Source organism: Sceloporus occidentalis, unplaced genomic scaffold (genome assembly GCF_023333645.1).
Source record: "Sceloporus occidentalis isolate IW3139 unplaced genomic scaffold, rSceOcc1.0.p SCAF_2, whole genome shotgun sequence".
Lineage (NCBI taxonomy): Eukaryota > Metazoa > Chordata > Lepidosauria > Squamata > Phrynosomatidae > Sceloporus > Sceloporus occidentalis.
Window position 1 is genome coordinate 20,059,625 of NW_028316982.1, and position 16,984 is coordinate 20,076,608.

Genomic DNA, 16,984 nt, shown 5'->3' on the forward strand with positions numbered 1-16,984 from the left:
ACCTCATCCCATTCTTTCAGCTATTTTCTTTCTCCCCTTTGTCACAGTTTCCTCTTTGACACAGTTTCTTTGTGGGGAGTAGAGATGGGGAAAGTTAAGGCTAAAGCAAAAGGTAATTTGGTCCCTAAGATTCTCGCAGTCCTGAAACACATTTGCATAGTTTGGCATGTGCAAGTGCTCTTAACCGACCTCCATGGGAATTGTAAAGATGTGGACTTGCCTTCACCCCCACTGCAGCATCTGCCTCTGGAGCTGCTGCTGCAAATTGGATGGTTGAGTTAGCAGAAAAGAATAATAACCCTTTGGTCCCTCTCCATGACAGAACAGTAGATATTGCAGACAGTAAGAGAGGTTATACTATAGAATTCATTTAAACACCAAAGCATCACTTGCTCGGATCCAAGTTTCCAAAAACCTCTCAAAGAACCTCACAGTGCATTTGGCCATCACTTGTCTGTTAGAGCTGGAGACCATAGAGACAGTCCCTCCAACTGAATGATCATAAAATCATAGAATTGTAGAGTTGGAAGAGACCACATGTACCTTTGTTTGTGTTACCTCAATATCCACTATCATTTCAGAGCCCAGCCTTTCGGGTTGGCCTCAGCTTGGGTATTCACCAAGCTGATGGTCCACCTTAGACTACAGGACATTCATATCTTCCCATATCTGGACAATATCCTTTTAAAATCTCACCCTTTTCCAGGGCCCAAAATGCTCTAACAACAACCCTGTAAGTTTTTCAGGCCCATGGTTTTATGGTCAGCAAAGTCATCTCTCCCTAACCCACAGGCTACTATACTTTAATAGACACCAAAAATGGTTATATTGCTCCCTCTCCAGATAGAATAGCAAAAATCAGAAAGGATTTTTTTGCGAGAGCAAAGAGATCAGATGTGTCTCTGATACATCTATTGGGTCTGATGATTTCCTCTATTTACCTCTTCACTTGGGTGAGGTTCCACTCTTGTCCCCTGCAGTGGCTCCTTTGACTGTTTCAGAGATTCAGAGCAAAGTATCAACACATCAGGGTTTGTCTAACCCAAGAAATCAAAATATCACTCCTACAGTAGACAAATGCACAGTCTTTCTCTAGAAATTCCCTTGCAAACCATCAAAGAGTAGGTCTTAATACAGGTGCCAGCCTTCTGGGCTGAGGAGCTCATTTCTGGGGCCTATCAGCTCAGGAGGTCCAGACCCCAACACAACAGGCTCACAGCATTAATTGGCTTGCACTTCAATGCCATGAAGTTAACACTCCTTCATTTCCAAAAAGCCCTCGAAGGGATCATATGTTCTTGTTGGAATGGACAAGGAAACTGCAAAATCATACTTGATCAGGCAGGGAGATGCTTGCTCCCTCTCTGTACACAAGGAGGCTCATCTCCTCTTCTGGGCAGAGGAGAATGTTATCTCAGCACAACACATTCAGGGCTCAGTACATAAGCAGACTTCCTGAGCTGCCATGCTCTAGATCCGGGGAGCGGAGCCTGGACATGGCCATTTTTCAGCAGCTACATGCATACTTCAAAGACCTACAGATCAAACTCTTCACATCAGACACAAGCCACAAACTCCCCAAGTATTTCACCAGGTTTCAGTCCCTCAGGACAGAAGCCCAATATGCCCTGCAGACAAACTGGCTATATGTGTTGCCCCCATCACCTGTAATCTCTGCTATACTCAGGAAGATCAGGCAGGAAAAAACAACAGTCATTCTCATAGTTCCACATTAGCCCCACAGGCCTTGCTTCTTCCATCTGTTAGCCCTGATGATCCAAGAACCTCTGCTACTTTCAATCCTGTTCAACCTTGGGTGTACCTACCTGCTTGGCAACTGAACAAAGGTTTTATTTGAGAGCAGGCTATTCGGAAAGGGTGGTAAATACACTTTTGACTTCTAGATGAGATTCAACCATCAGTATATATGAGATCACTGGGAAAGTCTTTCTCAGATGTCTTGGAGGAAATCAGTCTCCTCACACAGCAGACATGAATGTGATTTTACACTTTCTCCAAGCAGACCGCAGTTTAGGTCTGAAACCCAGTACTTTAACAATGCCAGACTGCAGCCTTGGCATCAACCAGCCAAAAGTAACTTATCCCCATCCACATATGAAGAGACTTTTAAGCCTGGCTTCTCTCATTCCACCAGTTTCTCATCATTTCCCATCTTGGGATCTCCATGAGGTATTAAAAGTCCTCTCCAGGCTGCCATTTGAAACACTAAAGAGAGTTTCACTCTGAATTCTGTCCATAAAAGTTTTTTTTTTTTCTCATGGCTCCTCAGCCAGGAGGAGCTCAGAGCTGGCAGCCCTTTACGTGGACCCCTCTCACAGCAAATTTGATGCAGTCTCTCTTTGGATTGATCCCAATTTGATCCCAGTGGCAAACCTGTGCTGAAGAAATCTCGCCAAGAAACCTGCTCTCCAGTTTTTTCTGTTTCAACAGCCAAATTGAGTATAGGGTTAAGATGACCATTTAGTAACGACTTTAATGCAAATAAAACGTTATGGCTACATAGAGCATGTTGCTATGGTGTCATAGCTCCACGTCTCCATCTGACTTTAAAAGCTAGCAGCTGTATGGAGCAAAAGAATTCTGTGGTGCTGGTGAGCAAGATGCTATTGCAACTCTTCATTGTACCATATCTTGTTGGCAGGAGAAGGCTAGATGCAACATCCTTTGGCGCTGGGCTCTCTAGCACTACAGAACTTCCTTGCTTGGTACGACTGCCTCGTATTTAAGGTAGGTATTAGGGGTGTTTACAGTCATGGCAATGGAGCCATGATTGTAAATGTAAATATGAAAGAGTTACAAGATCATACATCTAGTTTAAGACATCATAAGCGACTAACAAAATGCCAGCCTATTTTTGTCCATGTAATTTATGTTACCATGTTCTCAGTCTTCAGTTTGAAGTTGTATACAATTTGATTGAAAGAAGGGCCATTAATGGTTATTGTTCTATGTGTCTTGTTCAGCAAAAATCAAAGAGACAGAGAGAGAAGCCATATAGATAGATATAGATAGCTACAGGTATCTATAGGGCTCATACTACTTATTCAGACTACTGAATTATCCTCCAGTGTGAGTGAGTACATTGACTGGTAAATGTTGCATTGCACTCTTGCAAATCATCACTAAAAATTTTCCCCTATAAGTACTGTGCAGACTCCCCAGTCTGTCCTCACCACCTGCCTGACAAGTAAATGTATGAAGCAGGGCTAATATAAAACAGTGCTGTGATCAGCAACGACTCATGCAATTAACATAATCGTTTGAGAAGAAACAGTTTTATGAAATAGGTCTCCCCCAGTTCTGCTTGTTAGAATCATGTCTTTAACACATTTACTTGTGAGCTATACACGGAGGGATTTCCTTCTAATAAGATGTGTAAAAGATCTTGTCTTGTCTGTGATTTTTCCCTCCCTATAAACTGCTGAGTCTGCTTTCAAAGGCTTTTTGCAAGATATTCTAGCTTGTTTAATATCCAAATTAAAGAAGTTTTCAGTAAAGTTCAGCATTTAAAATAAGGTTGCATAAAATGACTCTCTCTGACCTTCTATTTTTAAACAGATCTGCTTTGATCACTGCTCTTTGGAGAGGTATCTATTATAAATTAAAAATTAAAAACTAAAATCTATTTAAAAATGAAGTGCTGAAAAAATGCCCTTTTCTATAAAGTTGTATATTCTTCTGCTGGTATTCGACTGGGTGAAATTCAGTGTGGGTTTGCTCTACTTAACTATTTTAAAAGATAGGCTCAATGTACTATCTCTTACTGTCTTAATATCAGAACTTTTGCTTATGTTAGTGGAAATATTAGAAAATGAAATTTTAGATCAAAGTTTAGTCTTTTTTTCATTTTTAAAAGAATATAGCTAGATATAAATGTAAAAATACATCAGTAAGCCAGCTAAAGCAGGCTTCAGATTTTTTTTTTCAATTTGGCTTGTCTCTTTGGATGGTTAAATCTGAATGATGTCTTGCAAAATGATATATTTTGCTAATATGAAATAGCTAAAGTTGTTATTTTCAATTCATTAGCATCTTACTATACATTTAATTGTATGCAGTCACTTACTTTTACAGACAGTAACTGCATACATTGAATAGTTTCTGTTGGTGTTGGTAGGGTGTAATGTAGGAATCTATGGACTGGGCTGTATCTCTCACAAATAACTTGGATTTGTGGTGTCTTGGTGGCAGTCAACTAATAGACCAGCTAAATGAAGAGCAGGAATGAGAATTCTGCAGCCCTACAGATATTATTGGACTGCAACTCTTAGCAGTCCTCTCTGTTTTGTGTTCTGACTGGGGATGCTGGGGCCTACAGTTTAATAGCATTTGGAGAGCCACATGATTTTCATAATTGATCTAATGGAAGCAGGAAATGGCAGTTCTCCCTTCTTCACTGCAGCCTTCCATGCACCACAACTAGATCTGAATAACTAGAAAACTCTCTTGAGCTTTTTTAATGATGCAGAGTAGGGATGAAACAGGACTTCATAACAGAGCAAAAAATACCGTATAACCAATTTTTTGTTGTTCATTGAAGCAGCCTTTCTTTTCTTTTTGCTGCCTACTTGCCATTACATTTGAGAGCCAGTGTGATGTAGTGATTTGAGTGTGGGAGACCAGGGTTTGTATACTCACAAGGCCATGGAAACTCACTGGTTGACCTTGGGCAAGTCACAATCTCTCAGCCTCAGAGGAAGTAAAGGCAATCTTACAAGCAAATCATGCCACAAAAACTCTGTGATAGGGATCACCATAAGTCAGAAAATAACTTAAAGGCTCATAAAGCCATTACATTTGCAATGCAGATAGTACTTAGACCTAGCTGTCAGCTGTATTGCCTGAGGAAATAATATTCCACCAAGGAGGAATGGGATTTTCCCATTTTGTGCTGTGTCCAAATGGACATAGGTAGCTGTTGCTTGTGTTAAGACTGTCCATGTTATTTCATATATGACTTCGCTACTGTGGAATGGTTGCTGAGATATAAGTATAAAGATTTAAGACTATGCATCTAGGGTTTGTACATGTGAGTTGGTTATATTCAGATTCACAAAATTCCATGTGTGTGTTTGAAGGAGGTGGGGAAAGAATACTGGGTAACTAGTAGACAGGTGTTTGGGATGGCTGGTGTGTGTGTGTATGTGTGTGTCCCCTGAAGTCACTTGTCAATTTATGGTAATCCTATGCATTTCATAGGGTTTTCTTAGGCAAGGAGAGGTGGTTTTGAGAATTTCTTCCTCTGAAATACAGCCTACAGCACCTGGCATTCATTGGTTGTCTCCCATCCAAGTATGGCTGCTACCCACTTACAAATAGGTTGAGAAATGGACAGAGGGAAATTTGTAAATCCCTAGTTGAGACTACTAACAGGTCATCAGATGTAGCCCCAGGTTCTTGTCCCCTTCAGTTATTATAGCTTGTTCTCAAGCTTGAGATCCAAAGCCTTTAAAACTGTCTCCTTTGTGGCGCTCTGTTGAAGTTTTGATGAGATCTGCTCAAATCCAAAATGATGCATAAGCACCATGAAATCTTTTTCTTCCAGCAAGCTGTGAGTAGAGACACATGTGGAGATATATTGTTCATATGTATGGAGAGAGGATTTTTTTTAAATTGATGTTAGAAATAATGTGTATTTTTACTGGAGCTTAACCAACAAGCTGTCTAAGAAAGGAAACTGGTAATCTGGCAAAACTTGGAGAAAACACTATTGAGATTGCTGACAGGACTCCACCAATAGTAACATCACTTCTGCAATAGTATTACTCTTGTCTTACATTGCAAGCTATTCCTCCTTTGTCATGCATTATAATTATACTGTCACACAGCATGTTGCCCATTCCGTGCTACTTATTAAATTTTCTTGTTCTTCACAGCCTAGTCTTTGCTTCCCTCAGCTTTGAAGTAGCATGAAACTAATCTTCACATTAAATAAAGTTGTGTGAAGAAGAACTTTGCCTTAGTTCTTTGGTTTTTTTTTTACCAGAACCTAGCCTTGTTTCAAACCTTGTGTCTTGATTTTGATACCAGAGCTAGCTCCAGGTTTTTGTAAGTCAGTGATCAACTTCAGCAGAGTCTGTAATGAAAGATACAGTGAGAGGCAGAGGGCATGGGCTGTGTGAAAAATCCTCTACCTCTTAGGGATCCTTCCCACTTTGATAAGCTCCAAATCCTGATTCGGTGTATATGCCCCTAGTTCCACTGGAAATCAATTCTGATCCTCATTGGATCGATTCCAGGGTTAATAAAGTGGAGCAAACACAAAAAGCCTGGGTTTTTTGGGTAGCAGTTATTTTGAAGTTCTTTTGCGAAAAATCGATTCTCAAGTGAGTTCAATAAGTGGGAACAACAGATCAGAATCGATTCATTCTGGAGGGGAGGGACTAATGGCAGAGGGGTATTTATCATCCCTCCTCAGTTTTTGGCAGATCCAACATTTCCCCCCTCTCAGCGCTGCCTTTGTACATGTAATGGTGCATTTTTAAAAAGTAAAATTGATAAGAGTATTTGATTGATAGATCAATCAATCAATAGATCAATCAATCAATTGATCAGTCAACTGATTGATCAATCGATCGAATATTCTATCAATTTTACTTTTTTAAAAAAAACATTGCCCCCCCCCCTTCATCCTCCTGCCTCATTCCCCAGCTTCTCCCTCTGTCCCCGGCTTCCTCCTTCTGTCTCCAGCTGGCTCCTTCTTCCCTGGTTTCCTCCTTCTGTCCCTGGTTTCTTCCTTCTGTCCCTGGTTGGTTCCTTCTCCTTCCGTTAACCATTTTCCTCTTTCTGTCCCCAGCTTCCTCCTTCTCCCTCCATTCCCTGGTTTTTTCCTTCTGTCCCCAGCTTCCTCCTCCTCCCTCCATTCCCTGGTTTCCTCCTTCTGTCCCCGGCTGGCTCCTTCTCCCTCCGTTCCCCGGCTTCCTCCTCACTCAGAGCCAATTTGAAGTGGCACAACTAGTGGGGACGACAACCATGCCAAAAAAAGCGATTACACTGGGGTATGAAAAGACCTGCTTTATAGTGGGAACGAGGGACATTTTGGAATTGATTTCCAACACGGAGTGAGGTCAAATCAGGAATCAGTTTAAATTGCAAGTGGGAATGAGTCCTCAGTGTGTATCTGCTAAGGTCAAGTACATTGTGCAAAATGATAGACATTTTGGGGTACTATTATCTATGGACCCAGACCCAGCAAGTGTCAGAGTCCAAGCCCATCAACCACTGACATAATCTATATTATATGCAAAAGCATATAATATATTTTGTTATATTTATTATAAATTGTGCTTTTAAACCTGGTGGGGGGGGGGGGGAGCCATTTCCCCAATGACTGCCAGTACAGTAAACCAGGGAGAAGTGTACTTGACCACTTGCCCTAAAGTATAAAATGTGAATATTTAGTATGTTGTTTAACTGAAAAATCAGCATTTGCTTTTTCCAATTAAGTACATTTTTATGAATATGTTTTTGTAATTATTATCTCCACCAAATGTTTTATAACACAGTCTTGAGCTTTCTCCTATTTCCAGAAATCTTGCCCAGAGATTTCTTACTTTCTGGAACATGTTGTAATATTCTTACAGCGATCCAGCAGCCAGACTGTTTTATGGGAGAAAAATATTTTCATATAACAGGCTTCTAATCCTTGACCCTTATACATATTTGTTATGTAGAAATGATTAAAATATACTGCATATACTTATACACAAGTATATGCAGTATATTTTAATCATTTCTACATAACATAAGTCTAGAAATTTTAGTCAAAAATTGACCCAAAGAACTCGAGTCGACTTATACATAGGTCAGTGTAAGTACTGTACTTTAACCTTTTTTTTAAAAAAGGGAACCATCCCCTGGTGAAAGACAAGAGTGTAATTTGTGGGGGAAGCACTGAGCTCTCCCCCCCTCTACTCTCTCATCCCTCCGGCCTTTAATGTGAGCACAAATATGCCTGCTGGAATTTTGTAAAATTTTTGGCATTGTTTTCCTTTGCTTCATCTCTTAGATCTTAGGTTTTACCCTCATCATATACATTGGTCATATCAAAATCCATAATTTTGGCCCCAAAACCTGCCCTTGACTTATACATGAGGTCGACTTACAGTAGAGTATGTATGGTAGTCCCAAATCCTTGCTAGACTAAAAGGAGCACCATTTTTTTCTAGGCCATGGTCTTAAGACAGTGCAAGACAAACTGAGGATAGCAGACATTGATCTGTCTTACTGCCTGAAATTAGATTCTAATCCTGTAATAAACATGAGAGTTGTTAATGAAATAAAACATAATACACAAAGAAAAACAAAGATGTGCCAATGCAGCTGGAATCTGATGGCAATAGGAATCTGCAGTTCATTCCTTCTCCTCTCTTATTATCATGAGGTTTCATGCATTTAATTTTTTTTGATACATTACTGTGTGCAAACTTTAGCAAGCAAGCTCTACCAGCATTTATACATTTCTGCAACAGATTGTAGCCAGTTTGGATGTATCTACTGTATGTAAAGAGAAGTGGAGCAGTTTAGCAATTAAATTCTTCTACTGCCCTGCACAGTGAGCAGCATCAAAGCTGTGGGCAGGAGCAAAGAGTGGGCAGTTACTTTATTCTTTGAAATATACAATCTTTTAAAACAAACTTGACTAGGGACAGAAATGGGGAAGTGTAAATACACTATCCTCACATTTATTTTCTTGATCCAGTGACTCTCGTTTTGGTGTCATAATTCTTTACTCCATCTATAAGCAGATGAGAATAGAATGGAGGAATTTTAAAACACTAACAAAGCAGAGGTGGCCATAAAACTTTTAACACAATTTGATTTGTACCTCTTTGGACTTAACTGCCACATTGACCCTTTCTCAACTGCTGTGGTTGGCAAGTTGCACTGTTTTAAAAAGTTTCTTGGTGAAATCATTACACTTCTGTACCCTGTCTTTCTGTACTTTTACCAGTACTGTAGTGTTCATTAACTGCCTACAGAAGTGGTAGAAATTTGAATACTTATAGCTACATCCTACAATTAATAAATATTTTAGTATATTCATTGTGTTATGTATCATGATGCAACTGATTTGGAACTGATTGTTTATAAAGTTTTGTTGGACATGATCAATAAAACAGCTTGTCTCCCCTCTCACTTTTTTTTATTCCTTTTTATTGATGAGCTTGCCCAGCTGCCCCAGTTCAGTGCGTTGTTGCTTGCAATGGGGCTGCGGTGATGGTGTCTTTTGCGCCAGAAAGAATGGTTTGGGCGCCTGGGCTGGGAACGTGAGTGTAACATGAGAGGGAAGAGTTGGTTCTTACAGGTTAGCAAGCAGCCAATCAATTAGTCCACACCGAGGCATGCGTCCCGACATGGCATCCATTTGTTGTTTCTCGTAGTACCTCATTATCTCCTGAACTATGTCTCCCACACTGTATCCCTTCTTGGCTGCTTTTTCAGCCAGCTGAGGAAGTCTGGACAGCTCTCCATCTTGCTCATTCATGAATGTCAGGTTTGGCACATTGAATTGTGAAGCAACCAACCACTGGAGCACAGCTTGCAGCTCTCTGTTTTGTACACTATTGTTAGAGTTCTGATTATTGACAATCACTTCGGAGCCTGAACCACCTAATGGTCTCCCACATCGTCCCTCAGAGTCACTTCCTTTAGCCATCAGCATGCACAACTTCATTACAGATTCCACCAGCTGGTCAATAAACTGCTTGTTTATCTGTTCCATGTCATACATGTCACTACCCCCACTTGATTTTGATAAGGCCCTTTGGGGCCTGCTTTCAACAAAAGGAGGCTGCTTATAGCCCTTATCACAGGTAGTCTCATCTGCAAAACCAGCTTCTCTGAGTACTTTCTGGATGATTGACAACAGAATACTTGAAATATCGCATTTTTGTGATTCCAAGTTATCCATCCTACCACCTCCTTGCCTTGCATTGTATTTGGAACCACCAGATCTGTCATGGACATAGCCAAATGATGTAGTGTTTGTCTCACGCATTCCTTGGTCCTTATTTTTTTCTAGGAGGTGCTGCTGTATTAACATTAATGCCGTTACAATAAGGTCTTTCGCATACACATCCATTGAACAGTGCTTGTTGTCTGAGCCCTTGCTTCCAGATGGAAGGGCCCGCATCGGTCCATGTCCTTTGCCTCCCCCATGCATTTCACCTTTAAGTGATGCAAACTGGAGTCCCTGAGTTCTGGAATCTGTGTGAGTACCTGCTTTCAGTGCTGTGAATGCTAGGCTTTGAGATTTTTTATCATCTCCTCCTGCCAGTGCTTTGAACAAACGTTTCACCATTGCTTCCAGAATTTCAGTTGACTTCTGTGTTCCTGCATTGAAAAGGTTCTTCTTTACTGTGTTCACAAAGTCTGAGTCAGTCATGAGCACTCCTGTGACGTTGTGAAGGTTTTTCATGGTGGAGTCAATTAAGTCAGATATGACATCTTTGGTATGTTTGAGGAGTACTTTCTTTAACACCACGCAAGCTGGTGGGGGATGCTTTCCCTTTTGTACTTTCATTGTTTTCATGAATGAGAACATCATATCGGATGCAACCTGGTTTGCATATACCATCAGTCCTTTGCTTACAGAACCATCATCTTGTCCAGACTGTTTCCTTTCACACATTTGTCTGTCTGACCCCTGCCTGTAGCCATTCTGACTAGACTGATTCATTTCACCATAAAAGAGTGATGCTTTTCTGGGATCATCATGGGATGACTTAGAGGATAATTTACCATAGTCATCACCCATCTTGCTGTTAGATCCACGGATTGACTGCCGAATACACCTACCATTGTTTTCAAATTTATCCTTCATTTCTTTATGTGCCATTTGAACCACTAAGGAACAGAGCTTGTTAACATAATATGAAAGATCATCTCCTCTCTGGTTACCAGAGCCCCTGAAGGATGTATCACTGTTTTGAGACATCTTGTCAAATGCAGGCGAACCGTATGCTGATTTACGAGGGCCTGAGGGGGTTAGTGCATGCTGGAATCCAACTGCGTATTTCTGAAGATCGTTGCTGAGCCAGCTCACAACGTTGACTTCTTCAGAGGAGCCTTGTTTGAAAAGGCAGACTGCTCCTTCAGTGTTAGTTTGGTGATCTCTCTCGTTGTCTTTTATCACAATGACTTCCTTTTCTTCAAGATTACGCAGGTCAAGGGAAGGGTCGGCTACGTTACTACCTCTCTTATGTTTCTCTTTGTCTTTTATATTAAGGCTGGCAACGTCAACGAAACAGATCACTTTACGATCTTGATCACTTGATCCGTCTGGGCTGTAGAGGTCTACTTTGCAAAGGCCTGCCTGACTGTGTAACCAGTCAATCTCCTGAGCCATACTAGTTGTCCGAAAGCAGAATTGGTCCCCCGGTCATGGAGCGTTCTTGTTTCAGTTTTTGCTGACCCTGCCCCACTCAAGATGTTGCCTCCTCTCTCAGCTTTCCATGCTCTTGTACTGGCTGGTGGCATTTTCATTTGTGTGGACACATAGTCTCTATGACAGCAGTGACATCATAAAGCATGAATATCATCCACCAACCAGTAATGGCCATGCTTAACACAAAATTGCTTGCCATTTTCATCCCTTTACCTGTACTAAAACTATATTCTAAGGTTAAAAGGTTTATTTTGAGTAATTTATTCAAAAATATGGAAATTATTTTTGCTTCCTAAATGACCTGCCCAATTCAAACAAAATCAAGAAATTAGACAACACTACTGATCTGAGATACACTTTTTTCTCTACAGTTAAATGTATTTTATTTCATTTACACAAAGCTCATTATACTACTGATATCAGAGTTTATTAGAAAGAAAGATTATTCTTTCTTATATAGGATCTTTGATTTTAAGGCTTCTAGTGACATTATAAAGAAGAAATTATAATATGTCACTAAGTCCTGCCCATTTTCTCCTGATTTCTTCTTTCTGCCTCTCTACTTCCTTTTCATTGTTCTTTGAAGCTTTTAATACATGAATATGTTATCTCTTTAAAATAGGATTGTAGGTTGGACCAAGGTAGCTCATCTAAGGGGCTCATAAATGGAAATACCATCCTTCACATAATCTGGACCCAAACAGTATAGGGCTCTGTAGGTCTTAACTAGTGCTTTGAATCGTGCCTGGAAACAGCCAAGCAGCCAGTGGAGCAGTTGCAACATGGGAGTTGGAAAGGGAATGGTAAATTCACAACCACTGTATAATTCTATAGCTTAAATTCTACTACATTTTAGTGGTGCAATTCTGTTTGGTACATATTAGAGAATCATAGACTCATAGAATCCTAGAGTTGGAAGAGGCCACAAGGGCCATCCAGTCCAACCTCCTGCCATGCAGGAACTCTCAATCAAAGCATACCCGACAGATAGCCACCCAGCCTCTGTTTATAGACCTCCAAGGAGGGAGACTCCACATTTCTCCAAGGAAGTGTGTTCCCCTGTCGAACAGCCCTTACTGTCAGGAGGTTCCTCCTACTGTTGAGGTGGAATCTCTTTTCCAGTAGCTTGCATCCATTGTTCCGGGTCCTGTTCTCTGGAGCAGCAGAAAAAAAGCTTGCTCCCTCCTCAATATGACATCCCTTCAAGAAGATGGATGATTTTGGGATTTGGACATTGTTTTGGGGTATTGAAGATTGATAATTCAGATGACAGTTGCAGTGGAACTTTTTTCTACCACCTTCCACCCTTTGGCCCTTCATGCTGTCCAAAAACCACCTCTGTAAGGTTGCCAGGCCTTACATACACAGCTTTGAGATCCCATGCTGGACCCCACCTTTGCACCAGCAGAGGATCTTTGGCTACTACCTAGAGTTTTATCAAAACTTTCATAGGTTACCTGATCACTCTCTTGCTTCATTTGTTCATGTACATTCCACTACCCACAAGAAGGTGCATGTGCAAAACTGGTTACCACACTATTTTATTCTTGCAAGTTCAGTCCCAGTGAGATGTTGGTGCAGGGAAACTGTTCTTCCCTTGTACATTTTATACAACCATAACAGCAAGGCAATGTGTTCTGTGGTTGTACATCTCTCTGAATGTGATCAACAGAGAGAGGGAAAAGACATCCAGAAATAAATGGAACAAAGTTGTCCTGTGGCAAACTCTCAAAGAACTCTAGATCCATCATGCTCCGGGAGTAGTTGTTGTTGCTACTGTATGTGCAGTCAAATTGCCTTTGACCTATGGTGTCCCTATGATTGAGACCCTATGCTGAACCCTTCTAAACTCAGAGCCATGACTCAATCCATCTGTAATGTGACCCACTTCTTTTCCTACTCCCTTCCACTTTATCAAGCATTATTGTATTTTCCAGTGAGTCATATTGTCTCATGATATATCCAGAGTACGACAGCATCAGTTTGATCATTTTGTCTTCTAGTGAAAGTCCATGCTTAACTTGCTCTTGACCCTATTAATTTGTCTTTCCGACAGTGCTCTCCCAATACTACATTTTCTTGTCAGCATTCTTCAATGTCTAGCTGTAACATCCATAAAGAAAAATTAAAAAATACTAAAGCACGGATAATCTTTGCTTGATATTTGTTGAGGCATCTTTAAAGTTTAGAATCTTATCTAGTTTCTTAATAACTGCCCTTCCAAGTCCTAGTCTTCTTCTGATTTCTTGATACAGAGTCCATTTTGATTGATGATTCATAACTTGAAAGTTATATAAATCACCTGTGGGCGTTGTTTCATTCTGTTAATATTCAGCTGTAATTCTAATTTTGCATTTGATTCTTTAACTTTCAGCAGTATAATTTTGAGTCTTTACTATTTCTGCTAGTGATATGGTGTTCCCTGCATATCTTAAATTGTTGATTTTTCCTTCCTCCTATTTTCCTAACTTGTTCCTCAGAATCCCTGGCACCTCTCTTTGCTCCGCAGGAGCACCACAGCAACCAAGTTGCGCGGTGCTGCTGCGGAGCAAAAAAGGAGAGCCCGGAAGTGGCTCCTTTTTGTGGTGCTGCTGCGACACCGCAAAGCGCTAGAGACAGCATGGTGACATCGCAGCTGTGCCACACCGTTTGGAAGTGGTGCAGCTGCGACGTCATCATTACACACCCTGTTTGTGTGGCACGGTGCAGCTGTGGCATGTCCATGATGTGCGAGGGTTGCCGGGCATGTGGGCGCTCCGTCCACCAGGCAACCCTCGCACGTGCATGACGAGGGTGCTGCAAAGGCCCGTCTGTTCCAGGCCTAATTCTGCTTTCTATATTATATTTTCTGCATCTAAATTAAACAGGTAGGATGAAAAAATGCAACCTTGTCTGATCCTCTTGCCAAGTGAAAACCATTCTTTTTCTCTATATGTGTCCTGGCACTGGCATCTTGTATAGATTGCAAGTTATTCCTAAGGTCAATCAAATGTTGTTACACTCCTCTTTTTAAATAGAATGAATTTCATAGAGGGTTTGCTATAATCTAGAAAGCACAGGCAGATTTTCTTCTGAAATTCTTTGGAATATTTGGAATATTTTATTATTCAGTGAATATTTGCAGTATGATCCTTTGTGCCTCTTCCTTGCTCCTTATATGGTAAAAAAAAAACTTTGATGTAAAATTTTTGAGTATCACTTTGCTTGCATGGGAATTCAGTGCAATGATATGATGGGTCAGGTTTTTTACCTCTGTGATGTATAGCCAGTGAGGTCTGGTGGTTTCAGTGTTGGATTAGGACACTGGGAGACCTGGGTTGGAATCCCTGCTTGGCTACAGAAAACCATTGGGTGACCTTGGGCAAGTCACACTCTTAACCTCAGAGGCATATAAGGGTAAACCCGCTCTGAAAAAATTCTGCCAAGAAAACTCCATGATAGGATCATTTTAGGGTCACCATAAGTCTGAAATGACTTATAAATACACAACAACAGTAACAGTTGTATAGCACTTTAATATTTGGCCAGTAATACATTTTTTAATATATATATTATTCATTTATTTTTGAGACTTGTTGTGTCTTTCACTGAGGGAGATATTACATTCTAAATTAGATTTCTCTATAAGCCAAACATTGACAGTGAATGCAGGGTCAGCCATGGTTACCACTTGGATGGGAGACTGCTAACAAATGCCAAGTGCTGTAGGGTATATTTCAGAAGAAAGAACTGGCAAAACCATATCAGAGTGACCCCTTGCCTAAGAAAACCCTAAGAAATTCATGGCCTTGCCATAATTAGACAAGCAACTTGAAGGCACATATACACACAGTGGAATGGAAATTTTGATTAGTTCTATCTCTAGGCCTAGCTTGTATTCAGTATATCACCTGGCACACTACTAGCAATGCAGAAATGTCAAATATTACAAAGTAGACACAGTATTACAAAGCTCAGGTGTGAACTATTTTTCCACTGGATATTACCTACTATGCTTCACTAGACTGCACATGTGTTTTTCTGATATAAGTACAATCAACTGAGAAGCTTCACATTATCCCACTGTTTTACAGTATTTTTATTGCTTTGTTCAGGTCCAGAATTTGACACTGCGCAGCCAGAAGCTGGGTGTATTGACCAGTTCGCAGAATGGCTCTCCAAAAACGAGTAGTCAAGCCCAAACACTGAGTGCATGTCTTAATAAACCTATAACCAGTACCAAAGCTAGCCAGTCAGATCCTCCAGAAAGCAAAAGGAAGGGAGACAGCCCAACTTCAGAGCTTCGGAGTCCAGCTGTTACACGTACATCAAGTATTCATCAACTCATAGCACCAGGTAAAATAAAGAGATCACTTTAAATGCAAGATGTTTCTTATGCAACCAGTGTCATGTGCATACTCTTCATCAAGTAGTGTGTCATGAGGAATGTACTATACAATCTGGAACTCATGGAATCCTGGGAAACTTGAGGTAGATGAGAAACTACAGTTGACCCTCCACATTTGCAGATTTGATTACTTATGGATTTGATTAATATGTTCTTTCAAGGAATCTGTAGGTCCTCCAGTGTGACTTCTGGATGTTGATCATAAAGTCATGCTGGAGGACTTCCTATGCTTCTCTATGCATTTGTACACTTCTCTGCGCATTTTTAGGTCCTCCAGTGTGATTCTGTGGTCAGTGTGTGGTAGATGTTGACCATAGAGTTGTGTTGGAGGACCGAGAAATTCTTAGAGAGATATTCTCTTAGGTGAAAAATAGTGTATGAGGGGTTATTTGTGGTTTTCCCACTTTCACAGGGGTCTTGCGCCCATAACCCCAGCGAATGTGGAGGGACCACTGTACTTCAGTCTGAATAGTCATGGGCCAGTCATAGAAAAGGGCAGGTGAGCCCTTCCTATGTTACCTGCCAGTATTCTGATGTGTATTTTATATAACATTTTCTACTCACCTATATCACTAGTGATCTGATTTACTTGTATTTATTTTAAAAGTCTAAAAACTATCCTATGCTGATTTTTCCACATTATCTAAAAACTGCTTCCATAACTGCAAGCAACTGAATTTGATTTGATGGAGTGCCTTGAGAATTCACTTCAATAATGGGTGTTAACAGATTAACAGTAGTTCCCTTTTAATTGGTTGAATTCAGGTGCAGTCATAATTAGCACACTCCAATGGAATGAGGGAAACTTAAGGTAGTCATATTAATTCTAACAGGGACAAAGTGTTTTTACCATTTCAAAATTTTGTTTTTGCTTTGGCACAGCATAGACACTTTTCTGACTATCAAACACAGATTTTCCCAGGTGGTATCAAAGTTGTTAAATCATTCTTACAACAGCTACAATCAGTTACACTTACTGTCAGCACATTACTAGATAAGTGTGAAAAATGGCTGTTGGTCATGGGCTCCTACCCTCTTCCTGATCCGGATTTCTAGGAATAGAGCAAGCTTTTAAGTTCAGCAATATCACTGGAGTGGGACAGAGGTTAATTTTTCCTGATCAGTGAGCAGGAAGGCTGGAATGTATGAGGGGTAGAACCTCTCTGTCCCAGCAGTTTTGATTGTAA

At 40.6% G+C, this 16,984-nt stretch overlaps 2 protein-coding genes across 3 annotated transcripts in view; one reads left to right on the forward strand and one right to left on the reverse strand.

Moving 5' to 3' along the window:
- LOC149318019 (polyhomeotic-like protein 3) overlaps positions 1 to 16,984 on the forward strand; it is an 89,731-nt gene that overhangs the window by 32,946 nt on the left and 39,801 nt on the right. For both annotated transcript variants that reach the window (XM_089508865.1, XM_089508864.1), the window contains exon 7: positions 15,505 to 15,745. In XM_089508865.1, the coding sequence (XP_089364991.1) occupies positions 15,505 to 15,745 (241 nt within the window). The remainder of the gene's footprint in view (positions 1 to 15,504; positions 15,746 to 16,984) is intronic.
- Positions 9,184 to 11,495, reverse strand: LOC149318021 (A-kinase anchor protein 4-like). Its single transcript, XM_089507684.1, has one exon. It carries the CDS (start codon positions 11,369 to 11,371, stop codon positions 9,323 to 9,325), a length of 2,049 nt encoding a protein of 682 aa, XP_089363810.1. The 5' UTR covers positions 11,372 to 11,495; the 3' UTR covers positions 9,184 to 9,322.

Excerpts from the sequence above, each read along its gene's own strand:
- LOC149318021 (XM_089507684.1), bottom strand. The coding sequence starts at position 11,371 with ATGGCTCAGGAGATTGACTGGTTACACAGTCAGGCAGGCCTTTGCAAA.